The 21,498-nt window shown below is 38.7% G+C and overlaps 1 protein-coding gene and 1 long non-coding RNA gene across 8 annotated transcripts in view; one reads left to right on the top strand and one right to left on the bottom strand.

Moving 5' to 3' along the window:
- The window catches only part of LOC118496039, a 24,696-nt gene extending 13,090 nt beyond the window's left edge, over window positions 1–11,606 (bottom strand). Inside the window, exon 1 of one of the 2 annotated variants that reach the window (XR_004898503.1) lies at window positions 11,577–11,606. This is a non-coding gene — a long non-coding RNA (uncharacterized LOC118496039). Of the gene's footprint in view, window positions 1–11,572 lie in introns of both variants that reach the window. The other variant, XR_004898508.1, reaches the window with a different exon arrangement.
- Window positions 2,392–21,498, top strand: rorc (RAR-related orphan receptor C). Of its 6 annotated transcripts, none has more exons than XM_031299254.2 (13): window positions 2,392–2,673; window positions 2,787–2,879; window positions 8,650–8,679; window positions 16,488–16,573; window positions 17,481–17,622; window positions 17,717–18,073; window positions 18,162–18,263; window positions 18,349–18,470; window positions 18,897–19,029; window positions 19,137–19,244; window positions 19,371–19,481; window positions 20,056–20,165; window positions 20,283–21,498. In XM_031299254.2, the coding sequence occupies exons 2-13, from the start codon at window positions 2,828–2,830 to the stop codon at window positions 20,445–20,447; spliced, it is 1,518 nt and encodes a 505-aa protein (XP_031155114.1). In that variant the 5' UTR covers window positions 2,392–2,673; window positions 2,787–2,827; the 3' UTR covers window positions 20,448–21,498. The 6 variants fall into 6 exon arrangements, with proteins under 6 accessions (XP_031155114.1, XP_031155113.1, XP_031155116.1 ...); XM_031299253.2 differs by having other exon boundaries at window positions 2,761–2,879; XM_031299256.2 differs by lacking the exon at window positions 8,650–8,679.

Below are 21,498 nucleotides of genomic sequence, written 5' to 3'. Positions count from 1 at the left end.
GAGAATATCATGACTTACAACGGAGACACAAAGGATTCAAACCCAAAATCATCATGATAGCGGTGTCATCTTGTTCATAGGCTGGCTCTGATACTTTGAACATGTTTCTACAGTCAGAAATGACTGATGCATGCCAGGATATGCCACAATAGGCAACACTGTCCACATCACAGAGATCAGTGCTGCTCAGGCAGCTACTGCAGACCACGATGCTGAAAAAGTGCACTTCTGAAAGACCTGAAAGCATATGGAGCACTATTTAGGTTATATACACACTGTACTAACTATAGTTTGAAGATATTGCATTCTTTGATTTTTATATTGGACTATGAAACATGTGAAGGTAATGTTAATATATCATGGTGTAACACTAATAATGTTTACATAGTGTTTAACGTGTTGGGGGAACAGAACTCGCTGCTTTAAACAACTGACCTTCCGCAGCTATGGAACAAACATAAAATTTATCATTTTTGGTTATGTGACCATTTCTAACTATATTTTGTCACTTACCAACCCAGCCAGCAACCACCAGGCTTCAATACTGCTGTTAGTTTTACCCAAACTGTCAGATGACTACACGTGCGGTGTGTTCCAGCTGTTAGGTGCAATTCCAGAGACATTAACATCTAATGTTGAAGTTCATCAGACATGGCAATTCATACTGCTGGACTCAATTAAAATGTAAAAAGGAGCTTAACATGTATCCGTTCTATTAATATTTCCTGTTGTTCTCAGTCACTGCTTGTTATATCGGTAAATTATTTCTGATAAATCCCACTGATTTATTTGACATACAACTTATAATACTCTGGCATTTTTTAATATCACTCATTTGTATCTTGTTTTCTTAAGCAATGTGCTCTGAATAATCCTAAAATTCAGTTCAGTTCTCACACAGTTTGGTCTGATGTGTGGTTTCTGAGTGTTTATGGGCTCATCACAGTACAGGCCTGGTGGTCTTCTGAGGGCCCCTCACATCTTTAACCTCAGTAAAGTGCAGTTGGAAATGCTACCTTAGTTTCGTGTGTGTGTGTGTGTGTGTGTGTGTGTGTGTGTGTGTGTGTGTGTGTGTGTGTGTGTGTGTATGTATGTTGGGTGGCGGATGCAGCACAAATGAAAAAATGAACACCATCAGTTATTTTTTTTTCTTCTCCCCAGAAGAGTCATGTGGTCAAGTTGGGTTTGAGGAAGTGGGTGGGGGGTGGTGGGGGCAGTTGTTTTCATATTTCATTTAAAACCACCTGCAACAAGCTCTGTCCACTGTAGCACTTCCATAATAGATTTTTACTTTATATATTAGCCTAGAAGTGCAATTTACTTACATTCAATTTAATTTGAGCTGTAATCTTTAAAACAAATAATCCTGCTAAAAGTGGAAGCACCTGACAGTATGGTGAGGTGTCTGTCAGTGGCATGACAGTGAATAGTTATCTTATTACGTGTCACTTTTGGCAGAGGAGTATCTAGGAATTGAAATCCTGAAAGTAATGGGTCCATTTATTTAACAGGCCTAATGTGTAGTGTCGAAACAGCTATCAATTAGTAATTTGACAGAACATTAATCAAAGACCATTGTGAATGTCAATCAAGTAAAAATACTTTCCTGTTCACAACCACTCTCCTATGAAGATTTAATGCATAAACACGTAAGCAGCATCCAGAGGTGGAACAGATTTAAACTACCCTCTACATAGGAATTCATCATCATATAAAAGGTTTTGTCTGTTAAATATTAATCTGCAAAGTAAAGTTAGGCTAGTCCAGCTGTCAGATAAATGTAATAGAGTAAAAGTACAATATTTGCTTCAGAAATGTGGTGAAGTATAAAGTAAAGTAAGAATACCTCAACATTGTACTCGAGTAAATGTAGCTACTTAGTTACATTCCACCACTGACAGGCTATGCGTGTGTCTGGACCCAGTGTAAGCGCCTTGTCTTAGAGGAGCATTTACCACAATGATGTAAACCGAGAAGACATATCGATTATTCATCGTTTTCTTTGTGTCTGCAGTTGTTTTCCTACCTCAGACAAAATTAGTTATTGATTACCATTATTAAAATAACTCTCTGCCTGTATTGCATGTACAGAGCACTGCAGGTGGTCATAACAAGACACTATAGGCCTACCGGCATATCAATATGAATGATTGTATGATTCCCCACCCCCCCCTCCCCACCCCCCCATTTAATGTGAAATAAAAGGCCAAGCATTTACTGAAATGTAATGTCTTCTCTGTGCATTGTGTTTCTCCATTAGTGTGGCGGAAATTTGTGGCAGCAACATGGGATTATATTTCTCAACTGAGCACTACAAAGCAAAACTCGATCCGCTGCTATTACGTAACAGCCGGTGACATAACTCTCTCCAGCCTGGAACGGCCAGGACGCACAGAGAGCCCAGGGAGGGTGGGGGGGGGGGCGCAAGGCTTGTGAACTGCCGGCCGATCCAGCTGCACTCTCTCCTCTCTGCTGCTGCCTCGGGGGGAATTCAATTATTTCAAAACAACCACACAAGAGGAGGTGTACTGCTGAATCAAAGGCTGCTGACAGAGAGGGGTAAGAAGATGACGACCGAGTTTTGGGGCCCGCTGTAAGGACAGGAAAGAAGGCGATATGGCTGTGCATGTTTTCAAATGCCTGCGCCGTCCCGGGCGGTAGAACAACCAACAGGTAGGCTACTAGGAGCTCGAGTTTTGTCACGTTTACCTTCCTAGTCAAATGGCGGCAGGTGGAGTTCAATACCGACTGACTTGGCAGGCGTCTGTGGTTTCTGTGTGTTTGAGAGTGAGTGTGTAGGGCCACCCAGTGTTTTGACAGAAGAGTTATGGAATATGAGGAGCCCGACGTGCCCCCAGCTGACTGCCCCATTAAAAGAGGTAAGAGGATCCATCACTGAGGTTTTATTCTGCAACATGTGTGGGCTGTTTGAGTTGCAATGCCTTTGCATGTAGCATGCAACTTGTTTTAGCAGATTTTTATTGTTATATTTCCATTCTAAAGTATTATTTTGTATCTTTATGTCCCTCTCTCTTACACAAAGCAAACATTATCTCCCAGTATGCCATGCTTTGCCCACTCCCACCCACACCTATCTCCTCCTTCCTACTCTTTATCTCACTCTGATCACCTTTCCTGCACTGGCTGACTCTGTTTCTGTCTTCACTGTCACTGTGTTCAGTGTTATCTTCTTTCCCTCCACTCTCATCCATCTTTAACCCTCCTCATCCTTCTCACTTGAGTGTGGTTAAGGTGCTGTGAGTGGGTAAGAATGGCAGTAAGCCTGAGTAATCCTTGGGGATTAGTTCTTATTTTTGCCTCTGTTTTTGGTCAATGCTTTACTACTCAAAGTCTCTCCCCGGCTGAAATCAAACTGTTGGCACTTGAGACAAGACATCTTGTCTCTCTGCCACAGAGACCCTCTACACACCTTTCTACTCTGATATCATGGCAACACAGTTTGCCTCACTAATGTAAGTGCAGTGAACAAAATAAAGTGTTTTTATTTAAAGTGATTGAACAGCATGTATACCCTTTACTCACGTAATAGTAGCAGGATCACAGTTGAATAATACTCTATTACAACTCAAAGTCCTGCATTTTAGATTCTACTTAAACGGACAGTTCACCAACGCCAGTGATACGGAGCATTGCAGATAGTTTTGATTGCTTATGCTTACATTCCACCCCTGTTTGTTTATATTAAGTGATGTCTTTTGACTTAGGGGTACTATAGTACAAATATAGAGATTAACAGAGAGGACAAGAACAAAAACAGACATTAATTATGAGTCAAGTATGTACACAGCTGTGGTCCAAAGTGTCTTTTTTATATTGTCAAGTAGTAGAGATTTAACATTTTTAATTGAAATGTAATCATATACCCAGTTGTACTGTAGGGAAACATATGTTAGTCTTTTTGTCATACCACAATTGCTATTAAACTATTTTAACCTCACTATCTTGCCTTGGATCAGCTCATGCTGTGCAGCCAAATATTGTTCAAACCCACAGAATTGTATTTTAAATTATTATGAAGATGCCAAAATTTCCAAATATACCAAATACGACAGGTTGAATTTTGTCTTAAATGATGCACAAGACAACTGGAGCTGGAACCACGTGACACACAATACTGTCTGACAGAGTGGAAAAAGATAATTTTAACGACATAAAAAGCTACATAGGGTGTAAGGATTAAGGGGTTAAAAGAACAACATCAGCTAACTTATTAGATCCTGGAACTGCTGTAATGGTGTTTCAATCTGGTCAAAGTGGAGTTTCAGTGTGGTTGTACAGTTTTTCATACTGCTGAGATGGCTCTTTTTAAGGTGATGAGTGTCTTGGTTTTAGTGGCTGTTGTGGGTGTCTTCTCATTTTTCTCGAGCGCTGGGTTTAAGTCTCTGGTACTGCTCCACATTGCATTTCCTCCTGCCTGTATAGGTAAAACTCTGCTCCTGTTCATTATTGTTTACAAACTGTCTGTGGCATCCCTCAGGGATTTATTGTGGGTCCGATCCTCTTCTCCATATACTCTATATGTTATTCTGCAGTCATTTGTGAACATAATATCTGTTTGTTCTCACAATAGTGACACACAGTAGTATCTCTCTGTAAACTAAAGTGATTTCCAGCATGCGAGTCCTCTTTGGCTGTCTGCTAATTTCTTGCAGCTTAATACAAATTAATATATGGAGCAAAAATACTTTCAGTTCTAAAATTCACAACCGGTTTGACCTTTCTAATGTATTTAGTCACTTACAGGCCAACATGTTTACATAAAACAGAAATGTATCATTCTTTTTTATTCACCTTAAAACTGTGAATCATTCTTTTATTTTGTCACACTTTTATTATATCACACCTTGTCTTTTTTATTTTTATTTTTTCAGCAAATTTTGTTTCCTATATTGATGGCCAATGTGCTGGACTGTAGGATTGATATACAGTGGCGCTCATAAGTTTATGAACCCATACTAAAGTTGACTAAAAAGAGGAATAAAAAAATAATCTTTTGGAAATTGATCTTAATGCCATAATTAAAAAAATGAGGAAAATCCAACATTTAAGGACACCAGTTTTCTTTGTGAATTAATAATGTATCGTAAATAAATAAATGTTCTTCCTTAAAATACAGGGGGCATAAGTAAGTACACTCCTATGTTAAATTCCCATAGAGGCAGGCACATGTTTATTTTTAAAGGCCAGTTATTTCATAGATCAAGGATACTATGCATCCTGATAAAGTTCCCTTCGCCTTTGGAATTAAAATAGCCCCACATCATCATATACCCTTCACCATACCTAGAGATTGGCATGGTTTTATTTTAGTTAGCCTAATAGCTGGTTTGATTTGCATTGAGAGATAATTTTATGGAAAGTACCCCATGCCAATCTCTAGGTATGGTGAAGGGTATGTGATGATGCGGGGCTATTTTAATTCCAATAATTAATAAGGCATAAAGATCAATTTTCAAAAGATGATTTTTTTTTTTATTCCTCTTTTTAGTCAGCTTTAGCATGGGTTCATAAACTTATGAGTGCCACTGTACATGGATTTTTTTGGCTTGTTAGGGGTCAGTGCTAAGCTACATTTATGACATCTTCATGATTCATTAACCTGACACCCTCAGACAGCTCTATTAGCACAAACGATTTAAGGCTAATTGCACTCTTTAGTCAACAACCTTCTTTTACCCTGACCAACATCCAAACCTACTTTATCAGGTCTGATTTACACTAAATTTATACATATGTATTTTTGTATTACATATCCAGTATGTTGTTATTATATATTGATCTGTTTTGTTGTTATTTTCTGATTTACTTTTTAACTAGTTATCCCAACCATCATAGACTTAAAACACCATTTGCGTTTGTGACTTCTCTTACACTGCATAATGTTACATTGGCATGAATGTCGGAGAGTACTGAGAAGGTAATAAAGTAGCTAATCTGGCTTTATTATATTTACATCTTGTATCTTTTCTGTGCTGTATGTCTCATGGTTTATATTCAGGCAAAGTTGTCGGCCTACTCTCTGGGTTCAGTGGTCTTCACTGCTGTTATGTAACGCAGCAACTGTCACTTCAGCAGTCAGCTTAGATGTCAGAGTGTAGAGACACTAGGGAGATTTTTTTGACTGATTAAGTGGTGTTAATGTTTGTGCCCCTGTAATCATGTAGTTATGTACTGTGTGTGTGTGTGTGTGTGTGTGTGTGTGTGTGTGTGTGTGTACATGTACATGGTGGTGGGTTTATGGCCTTGTTGACAGGTGTGTCTTGCTAAATGTGTGCATGCTGTGTCACATTTAGTTTGTATCAAAGCCGACTTTGGTCATTGCATTAGTTTTTTTTCCTACCACTAGCCACACACCGCAACCATTTATTCCATTCGGCGTAGAGATCACCTTTAATAAGTCAAAATTATTAATACAACATTTCAGAAAAGACAGTGGCGTAGCCTGGAAGTCAGTATGTTGCAGGTGACTTTAAATCATTTCACCTGGCTCATTCATTTCTGTATGTGATTTACCAAAGAACACAACTAACCATCAACAAACAAATTTAATATTTTAAGTGGGAGTGCAGTAATTTCGTAATTATATAAAGAACAACTTACAAATGATCTTAATATATTTTAGGGAACTGACTAAAGAAAAAAAGGACAATCACTCATCACACTCCTCGCTGAAACCATATTAATGTGCAATGCTTATGTTATTTAACAAAGAATAAAAATCTCAATTTGAAATATAGCCTATCCTTTTATTTAGCTCCAAAAAGTATGATTTAATAATTTTTTTTCGCAATCCCTTTCAAACATTTGCTCAGTTAGTGTTGACATTTCTTTACATTTTCCATGTGTACGTGCACTGCACTGCTCTGCTTTCATTCCATGCTTTCTGCTTATGAAGCAAAACTGATTTGATGATGGGAGGAAAACAGTGGAAACCACAGAGGGCCTGATCTAGCCCCAGACAAAGACCAGCTACCTCTACGTCTTCCATTGATACTTATCTCCCCTGCCTTCAAAACTCTCTGTCTCACACAGATACACACACACACACACACACACACACACACACACACACACACACACACACACACACACACACACACACACAGCTCCAGAAATAAACCCCTTGGTTCAGAATCAACCCTCCATGTGTTTACTCACACTGCAATTCAGACTTTCTCACAATTGTGGTCAAACAGGCAGACAAAAAAATAGGACCTGTTGCTTCACAGACACCCACCTTCCTCTGCCTTTATCTGCTGTGTGTGTGTGTGTGTGTGTGTGTGTGTGTGTGTGTGTGTGTGTGTGTGTGTGTGTGTGTGTGTGTGTGTGTGTGTGTGTGTGTGTGTGTGCGCGAGTGCGTGCATGCATGCGTCCTCGCGCCGGCCGAAGAGTCACACAAACATAGACACACAGCAGTGTAAATAGGAATCCTCTAATTTAACCTCTCTGTTATCAGTGAGGCTTCTTATCTGTCCATAGGCTTTTGTATATTGGAAAAAATACTGAAACCCTGCACCAAACTGCCATTCAGGATTTGACAATGAAGAGTTTATCACAGCTGAATCTGTAACTTGAAGCCCGGGTTAGTTTCTGTCACATTTCATACTAGTTTCATTTAATCCCTTGATGAAAAGCCAACCCTGTGCATTTCATTTTTAGGATTTCACATAGTTAGATGCTCATTTGCGTATTTGATAGGTTTTTTTTACATTTGAACATCACAACAAGTTAAACTATTGTAAGAATGATATTTTACTGCCAAGCTAACACTGCTACAGTGCAGGTTTCAGTGGTAGAAAGAATTATTCAGATAAATGAACTGAATATTTATTTCCACCACTGTTACCTACACTTACCAGTAAAAGTAGCAATACAAAATGTAGTAAAAGTCATGTATTTAAAATTGTACTAAAGTAGCAGAAGTATATAGCAACAAAATAAAAAAAAAGTATTTATTATGCAGAACACCCCCTCTAACTGTTATATTATATTATTGAACCGTTGTTATTTTTTTTATTTTTATTTTTTAGATAATTTTTTGGGCATTTTAGGCCTTTATTTTTATAGGACAGATGAAGACATGAAAGGGGAGAGAGAGAGAAAGAGGGGGAATGACATGCAGCAAAGGGCCGCAGGTCGGAGTCGAACCTGTGACCGCTGCGTCGAGGAGTAAACCTCTATATATGGGCGCCTGCTCTAAAGGTGAGCTAGCCAGGCGCCCTAAACCGTTGTTATTGATGCGTTAACCCGTAAGCATTACTTTCATGTTGTAGTTGGTGGTGTTGTGATTGTTTAGTACTGTGAAATGTAGTGAATTAGAAGTGTAAAGGAGCAGAAAATAAATTGAAATACTTAAGTAAAGTACAAGTATGTAAAAACTGTACTTGAGTAAATGTACTTAGCTATTTTCTCAAACTGGCAGGAATGAAACAATCCCAGAAACCAGAGTACCAGTGTGCTGTTTAGTCCTGGGTTCAGTTTGGGGTTTAACCTGAGTTTAATTAAGTGAAGCTTTTGAGCACACTGCGTGTTCTGTTTCTCAAATATTGACCTGGATGCTCATATGTAGTACAGCTTGTTATAAACCTTAGATATACAGTAACACTAACTATATTTTGTCTCCGTCAGGAGGAGCCGTGTTCAAGAAGCTTCATTTGAGTAAGTTCTCTATGGAATACTGTGTGTAAGCATTTGTGTGTGCATGTGTGTGTATGACATTGAGTTTGTGCTAGATATTTTTGCATGCATTGTGGTTATAGTTAGTGAACATATAACATTGCACCTGTATAGCAAGTCACACAAACACACACGCGTGGTGTCGCTGGAGTTGGGCCATTAGCAACACAGTGTGTGTGCTGTGTGTTGCGCCTGTGCTGCCCCCCTCACACACACACACACACACACACACACACACACACAGATTGATGAAAATACCAACTACTATGGCTGTGGCACTTTGGCATCTGAATGCAGATGACAGCGATAACATCTCGTCTTTTTTTAACTTCTTTGGTTTAACACTTTCTGCCACAACTTGAGCACACCTGGGTATGTTATCATGTGTGGAGATGCTGTGTGTAACACACCACCAACCTTCATGTTAGGTGGTGTGATGATAAACAAATTGAGCTTAAATAATACCTACTAAAATCTAAAATCATGTTGGATTTTGTTTCGGAAGTGGTGGGGAAGGGGGGTGGGGGGGGGGGTTGAGATATAGCGCTATGGTGATCTTGTGTCGTTCGGTGCATCAGTCCGGTGCTATAGATGGAGGGATGATAGAGGGAGAGAAAGATAACTAAGTATACATACTCAAGTACTGTAATTTTAACTATAATTGTACTTGAGTATTTCAATTTTCTGCTACTTTATTCTTCTACCCCACTACATTTAACAGGGAGATACTGTTCTACATTTGTCTGATAGATATAGTTACTATAAAATATATATGATACATTGTTATAGATTAAACTATATAAAGTAGTTAAAGTTTCCTCCATCTCGACCAGCTGCAAAATTGAAATGCTGCTTACATTTACATATACCCCTTGCATTGAGATTAATGCATCAGTAATAATAGTCCAGTAATATGATATAAAACTCATTATTTTACTTTGGATACATGCCTGCCATACTTTTGCACTTTTACATACAATAAGTACAATTCTGAACGTTAACTTATAAGAGAGTCATTTAATTGTGTGGTATTGATACTTTTACTCAAGTAAAACATGTCAATACATTTTTTGAAACACCCATGTGCATCATAAGCATCGACAGGAAAATTTAAACAAATAAAAATTCAAATGTGTGTTTGAGAATAAATACAATTTCACTTTACTGAAATCCTTCTGTAACTTACATGTTTTTACTGGAGCCCCAGGTATTCCTGTTGAAAATGGTTTGATTGAAATTCTCAGGGAGAGTCTTAAAGGTGCCAGACACAAAACACATTTTTTTAAACGTGTGGTGTAGAGTGAGGGGGCGAAGGATAACAACAAAGGTATAAGGAAAAAGTACCTTGAAAAAGAAGCCAGGGCAGGGGACAGTCCCCCCCTTTCTTTGTCTCTTTCTCCTCTCTCTCTCTCTCAAACACACACACACACACACACACACACACACACACACACACACACACACACAGTCACACGCTAACAAGGAAGGTGAGGCGGTGACTGACACTCAAAAGTCTGAATATGTGTGCTGAAGTTGCAGTGAGCACCTGACCCGGCTCGCTAAAAGGACGAACGAAAAAAAGAAGAAAGATTGAAAGAATAGGTGGTGCGAAAAAAGTGTTTAAAAAGAAAGAGTATTGTTAGACAAAGTGAGAGGACAAGTGAGTTTGTGAAAGTGGGACAAACGTCGAGACAAGTGAAGGATGATGCGAGGTAGGGATGAAGTGTGTGAGTGTGTATGTGTGTTGTGTGTGTATGTGTGGGCAGTTCAATCAAAGATGTGTTATCAATTAGATTAATTACATGCTTTTTACTCATCAAAGCTTCTTTTCAATCCTGATTTTATAGTTAGATAGAAAGTGATTACTGCAACCCGATGCTTCTGATGCACCATGTAGTTATAAAGATGTCTAATAATGTCAATCATGTTTAGGTTTTAAATCAAATCTGAAATAACTGTATTCATGCACTTAGACACCTGTGGGTTCAAACACGTCAAAGTTTTTTAACTTTATTATGCTGTGTGATGAAGCTTATTCCACTTTTCATTTTTAAAGTAACACTGGGTCGCACAGGGAAAACTTTCTTGAAGTTGATTTGAACATTTATTTGATGTTTAAGCTTTAATCAGCCATATTTTAAGTAGCTCTGTAAGAGATTACACGCGTGTACGTACAGTTTAAAGTACACCTTATGAACGCAGATGTTCATATTTGTTTTGAAACTTCATTGGGTTTCTCCAGAGTTCAAGATTGGCTGACTGTTGGGTATGTTCGCATCAATATATGTGTTTCACTTTTAGGGTTTGGTAACATGACTCAATTTTGAGCTCTCTTTGATAGATTTAAGATTTGAATCATGTCTCAGATATTTCTTCCCTCTCTGCCTCCCACATGAACAAGAACAAAAAGTTAAAATGTATACGTTTTGCAACACATTTCATACATTTTGAGTTGATCTGCACATGCATTTTGTTTAGAGTCATTATATTTTCATGATAAGTAATATAATTAACAATTAATATGATATTTGAGATGTTTCAAACCCTTTTGCAAACACTTCCACTGAATACTTAAAAACGAAAGAGACAGGAAAACAGGATGCTTCACAACCGCAGTGCATCAGTTTGAATGGACTGACTTCATACACATACAGTAGACAGGATGCAGAGGAAATGCTGATATTGTTGTAAAAATGTGATCATGAAAATGATTGAAAGATATGATTTCCTAAACAAAGTAAAACACACACAACACCCAGAAGCGAAGAAGAGACAGATAAAGAGAAATTATTCTTTTCAATGCAAGTTGCTTACGCACTCTTTCTCTATTGCAACATGCAAGCAAGCAAGTAAGCAAGCAAACACATACACACACACACACACACACACACACACACACACATATAGATGTAGAAGCACACACGGATCCGCAGGTGTTTTTTAGATGGCGCCTAGATATAGCATATCTCAGCCCTGCAGCTGTGTGTGGATACTGTGTGCATGAAAAAGAGAAAAGGAGGCTCCCATTGCTGACAATATAACTTTTTGTGTGTTCAATTCAGCAGTAAACATTTCATTTATCATCTAAATCTCTGGTGTTACACACTCACTTGATGCTGTCAGAATTTTCGCACACACACATTTTGTATGGCTTTGTTGTTGTGTTCGGGAGATTCCTGTGTAGATTCTTATACAGTTTCTTTATCAGAAAGGATTTCCTTGTTCCTCTGCACTTCCAAAGCAGCAAAAGCGGTTGGCTTTAGATCAAAGCTAACATCAAAATCGCAGGTGACACATTCCCCCCCAAAATATGGTAAAAGAAATACAACACTTGAGCTGATTCACCCTTTGCTACTGTCAAAACATTACCTCTTAACCCCCCCAAGTTCAGCTTCAAAGTAAAATATGGTAAATCTGATGCTAATGGGTGTTCAGATCGGCTTTGACAATTTCGTTTCTCAGATAAGTTACTGTAGGTAGATGTTCTCACTATGTTGTTGTCGTCAAATAATGAATGAAACTCCTACTGAGTTCTCACATTTATGTTACAGCCAGCACAGTTTGATTCAAAAACATAAAGACCTGTAGACCTGCAGTCAGCATTAAAATATATGTAACCAGAAATGTGTAGTAACAAAATATTCAATACAGAAGGGTGGTAAGAAATACTTCCTATCTCATAACTTTTATTTAATCTGATGATCAATAGTTATGTTTCTTTCTGTTTGTTTCTCTTTTTTAGGTTTTGTCTTAGATCCTTATTTACAGTTTACAGTTAGGATTAAGATATTCCCAAAGCATTTCTTCTTGTAAAGGAAATTCATTCGGACAGGCATATTTTAATTTAGTTTCAGTAAGTAATCTTTAGAGCATTTAAAGTTTGTTTTCTGCTCTGCACGGCAGGGCTAATTAATCTAAAGTTGGATTTGGTATGACATTTACCTTTAATTTACTGTATTTGTAATGAGAAAAGCATGCATTTTATATATTAGTAGTATGCATATATTTTGTTAATTACCAAGATATCACAATTTACTTTCTTCCCCATATACATTTTGATAGAATATAAAATCTAGTGAGGTCTTGGTATTACCTAAGTGATGATGAATGATGCAAACATCTTGCCTCAGCAAGTCACTCAATTTAAATCTTTTGCGATTGCGACACCAACAAAAAAGCTTTCTTTATTATTAATAATAATGACATGAATTATGATTTAAATGATTTTATGTGAGTTATAAAAACATTTAACTTGCAGTGGTGTTGTCAATAAATAAAAGGATCATAAATTGTGTATAATCCTCCTGACTTAGGTTTAATAACGTGTTGTTTGAAAACTTTAAAAGCCTTTTGATCTCTCACAAACACAATCTGTTTGTTAGTCTGTCTGTCTGTGTGTGTGTGTGTGTGTGTGTGTGTGTGTGTGTGAGTGTGAGAGAGGTGTGTATACAAACTTTGTTTGCACTCTTGCTTGCATATGTAGCAAAGGTAAGCTTCCGTCAGAGGAAAGTTTAGGTTTTTTGTCCGTTTACAGTGCAAAGACCAGACTGCTGACAGGTGGTTTTAGGCTGTGACTGAAAAATTGAGTGGCAATTTGTGTCTCACACACACACACACACACACACACACACACACACACACACACACACACACACACACACACACACACCACAAACTGAAATAAACTCTTTCTAGGTTGTAATTCAGAGATTAAAACTTTACTTACATTTTCTTTTCTTTCTATATGATTTCCTCAGTATATTTTAAATGATACATATTGATGACTCTTTTTCGCCTTTTCAGGCTTGTTCTTGTTCTGTTAGGAGGTAGTACTCTTTACTTTGTCTTGTCATCTAGCTTGACAAGAATTATAAAAATTGAGAACCAAAATTATTGTCCAGCGTTCAGCAGGAAGTTATAACACTCATGAGAAACCTTGAATGTTTCATAGTGTCTGTTTGCCGTTATACACGGAAGCTTCCGTTGTTCGTATGGCGACTCTGACAAAATGTGCTTCGTTTTTCATTGATCACTCTAAAACCTGATCAAAAGATGTAAATCAGTCCATCTCTGCACAGCAGTGTCCTGGTATACTTTGTATGCGGAAGCGTGGGAGGTGGCATTCTTTTATTTTGACAACCCAAACCAGAACATTTCCACCACTGCACTACTGTACTCAAACATCTTTACTTCTTAACATCATCTCGCACATAATGCATTGATTTTAGGATGAACAATTGAAATATATTGGATGGGTTGTTTTGTTTGAATGTCTTGTCTCTCTTCAGTATGAAGATGTAATGCAGCTTTGTGTGGTGTGTTTATGGTTAGTTTCATATTGTACGGTGTTACTGAAACGCAATGGAAATATAAAATGTTGAGGGTTTGTCAAGAGATATTGTAAACAATGACATAATGCAACTAAAGTAAATAGTGCTACTTGGTAGACTGGAAAACAAAATGAATCTTCATTATTGAATTGACCACATAAGCACACAAGATTTACTGTAGAAATATATTGTTAACCTTATTAATTGGGTCATGCTGAGGGGTTGAGCAGGCCTACCACATTACGCTAAACCAATATACACTATGTTAAGCATTTGCCAGTAAAAAAAAAAGTAGAATATTCTAGATTAAATTTACATGTATTTGTAAAACAAGCACTGTCTTTCAGCCATATTGGCTGCTACAAACAAAGAAACCTTCTCTGTCACTGATAAAAACACTAATGGAAGAAATAAAGGTGGTCTAGTTCTTTTTCAGTATTTTATCTCTCACTCACTCACTCACACACACACTCACACACACACACACACACACACACACACACACACACACACACACACACACACACACACACTAGGAGATGCTGGGTTTGATTGGTCTTAGCCTGTGGCAGGAGATAACAAGGTGGGACCATAATACAATCTGCTTTGTTTATCTGCTGTTAAGTTCATTTCCATATATTAGATACTGGTGTCTTGATACTCTCAGGCCAATCAAAGGTAGATTGTTTTTTAGAGTTTGTCACCAAAAAAGATGATTTATTAACTTGATCCTGCTTTCCACACTGCTGTGTCGGTAGGTTGTCTTATAAAAAATGATAAAATCTATGATTGCGTGGACAGTTGATGGAGGAGCATTGTGATTGCTGTGTGTGTTTGTGTGTGTGACTATGTGCGTGATCAGTGAAAGGTTGTGGGTCACAGTGGATTTCCTGTTGTTTGAGGTTGACAATCAGAAGTGAAATAGCGTAGAAAAAATACAGAGACCACTCATGTTCTCTCTGCCTATCCTGCACTACAGATGGAAACACAATCATAGTCACAGCTCAGTGACTTTATCTGATGACTTTAAATGATATGATATGATATTTATCTTGCAGGAAAGGTTTCTGTTGAGTTTATTAAAACCAAATAATCCAGTCATCTTTTACAGTGTCAGTATCTCAGTGAATTTGTAAAATACTCTAATCCTTATCATGGTGAATCTTGAGGTCAATTAATCACCTCTATTGGCAGCAGCAGCTGCAGCAATCTCATCTCTCATTTCTGCTTCATCGCACATGCTTTTACTCTACGTGTGCATTTAAAAAGTCTATTTCACCTTAAACCGGCTGTGCTCCTCAGGAGCCTTCAGTTGATCCCTGTGGCACCAGATAAAGAGGGCACACACTGACACACTAACACACACTTGTGAGAAAATGTGACACAGTTATGCACGGAAACGCAAATACTACTGTATATAAGCATCAGACGCAAGAGCTCGTCTCGCACCTTCAGTGCATTTGTGGAAGGAAGAGAGAGAAGGTGACAGGAATAGATGAAAGGAGAGATTATTTAGTATGAAAATGACAATACGTTACGCTCCTCTTCCTGAATGTGTGTCATTATTTAATGAGACATTTCTTAAATTCATTATATAATGTGAATTATACACAGTAACATTTTATTGGTTTGTCAGGACATACTATACAACTGTTCACACCTGTCCCCAACACAGGGTTTTAGACATTTCTGATTCTTCAATGGATCAAATGATTCTGACAAAAATCGCCACTAAGCAAAAGACTGAGGGGCGTGAGAGCTTGCAGAGATCAGGGGCACGGGGGGAGGCGAGAGGGGGGTGGGCCGTTACTGGCAGTGATGAAGGTAGAGAGAGTGCATTACTGGCAGCTGTGTCCTTTATGAGCGAGACAGAGAAGGATTCACAAAGAAAGAGATGACATGAAAGAGGGACAGTCACAGTGAAAGAGAAGCCAGTCAACCACTTAAAAGGACTCTGAGGTTGACACCTTCGTATTCTCCGCCTTTCTCCATTTGCAAATATTCCATGTCCTCAGAATTTTTTGTGGTTATTTTGTTCTTTATTATTAACGCAAGAGGTGTTTGAGAGGAAAATACCTTTGGTTCACTCAACACAACAATTGATATATGTTTAAGGGGAAGTACAGCAAACTGAAGTTCTCACAGTGGGAATCGCTTTCCAGTTGACTTCATTGGGTAAAAATATGCTGTGTCATTATGGCATATTTTACTTCTACAGCGAGAAGCTGTATGCTATAGAGATTAAGTTATTTCATTGGATATTGAAATTATTTATGAATCAGAAAACATAATGAATTCTATAATATTATTCATAGAACATAAACTGACATTTTAGCTTTTCATATCCTGTTCAGTATTGTATTATCTGAGTGAGTGTGAAGCAGCACCTGTGTGGAGGAAAGTAGAAGAGGGCTGCATTTGAAAATATTAAAATAACTGTTTTTATTTCTGTTTATTCAGCTCAGATTGAAGTTATCCCGTGTAAAATCTGCGGTGATAAATCCTCTGGAGTGCATTATGGAGTCATCACTTGTGAGGGCTGCAAGGTGAGATGACAGTATGCAACACATACTTACTGTACAAACACACACACACACACACACACACACACACACACACACACACACACACACACACACACACACATATGACTTATCAGTATTAAAGGAGCAATAAATACACTTCAGAGAGTTACTTAAGAGGATTGATACCATTCTCATGTCCATCCATTCAGTATGAAGCTACAGCTAGCAGCCTGTTAGCTTATCTTAGTATAAAAAAACGGGGGGCCGCTAGCCTGGCTCTGTCTAAAGGTAGGAAATCTACCTACCAGCACCTCTAAAGGTCATTAATCAACACGTTATATCGTGTTTGTTTAATCTGTAGAAAAAGATGAAGTGTAACAACAACATGATGTGGTTTTAGGGAGGGTTATATATCGGACTATTTCTTGACCGGGTGCAGTTAATTCTTGCAGTTACTTGCTGGTTGCCAGAACTAGACTAGCTGTTTCCTCCTGAGACGGTAACCTAAGCTAAGCTAACCGGTTGCTGGCTCCATCTTCACACTGAACAGATGAGAGTGGTATCAGTCTTTTCATCTAACTCTCAGCAAGAAGGCAAATGAGCATAGTTCCCAGTAAGAGCTAACCAATATATTTGCCAATAATTGTATATTTCAACTGATAAGTAACAAGAAATGTGAGCATAGAAATTTCAAATATATGTTTGAGGTAATTTAGAAACATGTCCCGTGACATAGTTTGTTTATCAGAGCTTTAAAAGCAAAACTTTATGTGTTACTTTTATGTGTTTATGTAATAAAGAATACGTACTAATGGCTGATGTGTGATCATTACATTTTTGTAAGTCTTAAATATCAATATTTGTATCTGCTTAAAAAATCCTGTTTCTGTCGGGCTCTGTTAACCATGCCATACCCACCACCCCTCAGGGATTTTTCCGGCGTAGCCAGCTGCCTACTGTATCCTACTCCTGCTCCAGGCAGAACAACTGTCAGATCGACCGGGCCAGCCGCAACCGCTGCCAACACTGCCGCCTGCAGAAGTGCTTAGACCAGGGCATGAGCAGAGATGGTGAGACACAAACACACCGACACAGACACACAAACTGTGTTCTTCATTCACAGCATTTGGTTATTTTTATGTGCTCATTTTTTGTCCTCCTCAGCGGTGAAGTTCGGACGGATGTCAAAACGTCAGCGGGACTCTCTGATTGCTGAAGTGGAGAGGCACCGACAACAGCAGCAGCAGCAGCAGCAGCTTCAGGGAGACGCCCAGTCTCTCTTGTCCTTCCCCACAAAGGCTCGTCAAGACTGCTCCCCACAGCTCCTTCAGCCCATGGCCTCAGCCTACTCCTTCACCGGGGGGGCCGAGCTGCTGTCCTACACCGCTGATGTTCACCCTTACTTGGTGTGCTCCCCGAACGAGACACAGGTGTCGGGTATGATCTACCGAGGCTCAGGTGTGTCTCCCACATCGAGATCCCAAGGGAGGGGGGACAACAGCGGACACCCTGACATAAGAGGTGAGGCACTCGTGTGTACACACGTCACTGTGTGCTGTTCCCTTCGTCCTCCTCTGTTCTTATTTGTCTTCTCTATTCCTCATGTCAGAATTTGACTCCAGACAGCCATCTCATGATCTGGTGGCGATTCATCCCTACAATCCTCTGGAGGATCCTTACAGCCTCTATCCTCACTCTCTGAGAAACATAGGTGAACAAACAACAATGTGGGCTAACTTGAATAAAGTTGTGTTGTATTTTTAATATTTACAAGTGTTTCTTTTTTTCCGTTTCAGATGAGCTGTGTGCCAGCATTGTGCGTTCCCACAGAGAGACCAGCAAGTACAGAGCGGAGGAGCTGCAGGCTCTCAGATGGAAACTGTTTAGCAGAGAGGAGATCCAAGCCTACCAGAGCAAAGTATACTATACCTGATGTTTTTTGGTTCTCAAACTTCCTCTTGCATTTGTGTGACCTCACTCAGTCTCAAAACAAAACAGATGGCTTGAGGCTGAGGCTACTTTTGATTAATCAAACAGAAAACTGAGAAAACTTTTATAATTTCCCCTCTCCTCCTCTTCTCTCTCTTTGATCACACGGGATGTTCAATTTAAAGTTAATTACTTTGTTAGTCCTCCAAAATTTGCTTTTCAGCAGCACATATGCTATAATATAGAATTACAGTAAGTAAAGAGATAAAATACAGAAACATGCTACGCTAAATCAGTAGACTAGATAGTGAGGATGTGTTTATGTGGGATGACTTCCAAGTTTAAGTCCCTTTTTTGGTTGATTGGAACGTTACATTGAAATAAACCTCCCCAACAATCTTATTCTCGCTCCCAGTCGGTGGATGATATGTGGCAGCACTGCGCCATCCGACTGACTGATGCCGTGCAGTATGTTGTGGAATTCGCAAAACACATCCCAGGCTTCCGTATGCTCAGCCAGAACGACCAGATTGCTCTCCTGAAGACTGGTGAGTTTACCTGCCACTTACAAGAAGTCAGTTTCACCTTCAATCCCAAGATAAAATGCTTTTAATACCTTCTTTTAACAAATCCTTTATCTTCCCTTTTCACTCAGGCTCCATGGAGGTGGTTTTGGTCAGGATGAGCCGCTTCTTCAACACAGAGAACAACACCGTCTTCTTCGATGGGAAATTTGCTGGAGCTGAAGTCTTCAAGTCTTTGGGTGAGGATTTCTCTACACGTTGCTCCAACCTGAAGCACAAAGGCAGTTCTAATACCATTTATTCAGTGAGCACATTATATACATATATGGTGGTTTAGCAATGCTCTGTGGTTTCTTTTCTTGCAGCATGTGGTGATTTAATCACAGCAGTGTTTGACTTTGCTCACGGTATGTGTGCTCTAAAGCTCACTGATCAGCAGATCGCTCTCTTCAGTGCTCTGGTGCTGATCAACACAGGTAAGATCAGCTCACCTGTCTCTCAATTATGTTGCATGTTATTCCTCAGTTTTAAAACATATAAAAGTGTGAAGACACTATAGTAGTCACAGTTGGTTACCAGCAGGATAAGCAACATATTTCTGTCTTTGAACTCTTCATCAGGCAACATCCATTTCATTTTGTTTACCTTGTGGAAGCAAATTTTTCTTTCCTTGTTCTGCAGGATTTAGTTTGGTCTATGTTACCAGGTGCCGTGTTCATCTTTGAGACCAAAAAGTTAACATTTTGAAAATATAGTTTATTCATTTTGGTCCAAATTAAGCAAATTACATTTGTAATCAATATTACAAAAACATTCAATTTTTATTGCCCAAATACATGTACAAGTCCTCCTTTTAGCATCTTTTCCATCACATTTGGCCCTGTGGTTTTCTCCATCCATTCCACACAAATAACCTTTCTGCCCCCCAGTGGCTGTTAGTAGGCATGGCAATTTTAACAGGCCACACAGTGAACAAGGACTAGAACGTTTTGAGTTTACAGTAAGGTGTTAAAATAAATCCCTCTTTGCTTTTTTTGTCTTTCTTTGCAGATCGTCCATGTTTGGAGGACAGAGGCAAAGTTCAGCGAGTGCAAAGAAGCGTGGAGTTTGGACTCACACACATTCTACACCGAGACAACCAAGAAAGTCTAATGCACAAGGTACAGAGCAGATACTTTCTCTTTATTTACTTTATCCAAATATATTATTCTTTGACCTGCGTGTTTGTCACTGTAGTAAAGGGTGGATGTCTGACTTTGTCTGTGTCCTCCCTGCAGTTGTACCAGAGGATGGCAGTGTTGCGTTCACTGTGCAGTCTGCACATGGAGAAGCTGCGCTGGTTCAGTCAGCGTTACCCGCTCACTGCTCACTCTCTTTTCCCTCCACTCTACAAGGAGCTGTTTGCCTCTGAGGCAGAGCTGCTGCCGGGAACCATTCACTGATGATTCACTAGAATATGCAAAAACACACATGCACACATTATTTCAAGTCTCATCATTACTTCCTGACAGAATATATTTTTCTAATAATGACAATAAATGAGAAAAGCACAGTAATCATAGTGTGTTAAGTATTACATGAATTCCAGCAGAGCTTTTTTGGTAGATTGTGTCGACCATAAATTTCAATATTTTGATAGCTTAAAACTATTTTGATTATTCCAGAGAAATTGTTGTTCTTTGACAGCACATTGCCAGTGAGGTACGGTATTCATTTTCTCTCAGGATGTGCTCTTGTGAGTCACCGTTACTGTGTGTCACAGTGCGTCAGACATAGAGATTCAAAGAGGCAGGACACCGATCGTTGTCAACTGAAACTTAAAACGGTAGTCCAACCAAAATCTATCTTTAAAGTATAAAACAAATATATAGAGTACAAATAGAAAAATAAAATAGATCTCTCAGTCTTCCAGAAGCCTGCAAAATAGCCTGCACCCACATATTACATACATATTTAAAGGTTAATATATTGCATAATACATTCTCCCTTCAAAACAGGAAATATTTGGTGTATGTTATTTACATATTCAGTGTTAAACACACCCAGAAAACAAGAGACAACATGCCTCTTTGTATCTGTACGTCTGCAGAGAAATGTCTCTCCTCAGGTTGATAATAAGTCCTACAAAGCAGCAGTACCTCTCAAATGTTATCCTTTGTGTTTAAATAAATCCTCACAGGCTTTTATGTCTTTTGAGCTTGAAAATATGTTGCATTAAATGTAGAAATTGAATTTAAAGTGTGAGAGGTACAGTAGAAGTCTCTTCCTCCGTATGCAAACTTTTCCTTTTTTTCAGATTAAGTTACATATTGTATGTTTTGTTTTCTTTACATATCTTTGACTAAAGCCATAAGTAAAGATATAATGATGAGAGGTTTCAGCATTAAGTACTGTATGTCCGGATGTAGTCCTCTCTGTTCCTGGAACAGATGAGATTATGATAAAGATAATAAAATGTAAATCTTCTAATAAACGAGGCTGTGAAACCAAGTA

This window comes from Sander lucioperca, chromosome 10, assembly GCF_008315115.2.
Source record: "Sander lucioperca isolate FBNREF2018 chromosome 10, SLUC_FBN_1.2, whole genome shotgun sequence".
NCBI lineage: Eukaryota > Metazoa > Chordata > Actinopteri > Perciformes > Percidae > Sander > Sander lucioperca.
This window is presented reverse-complemented; position numbering and strand designations above follow the sequence as displayed.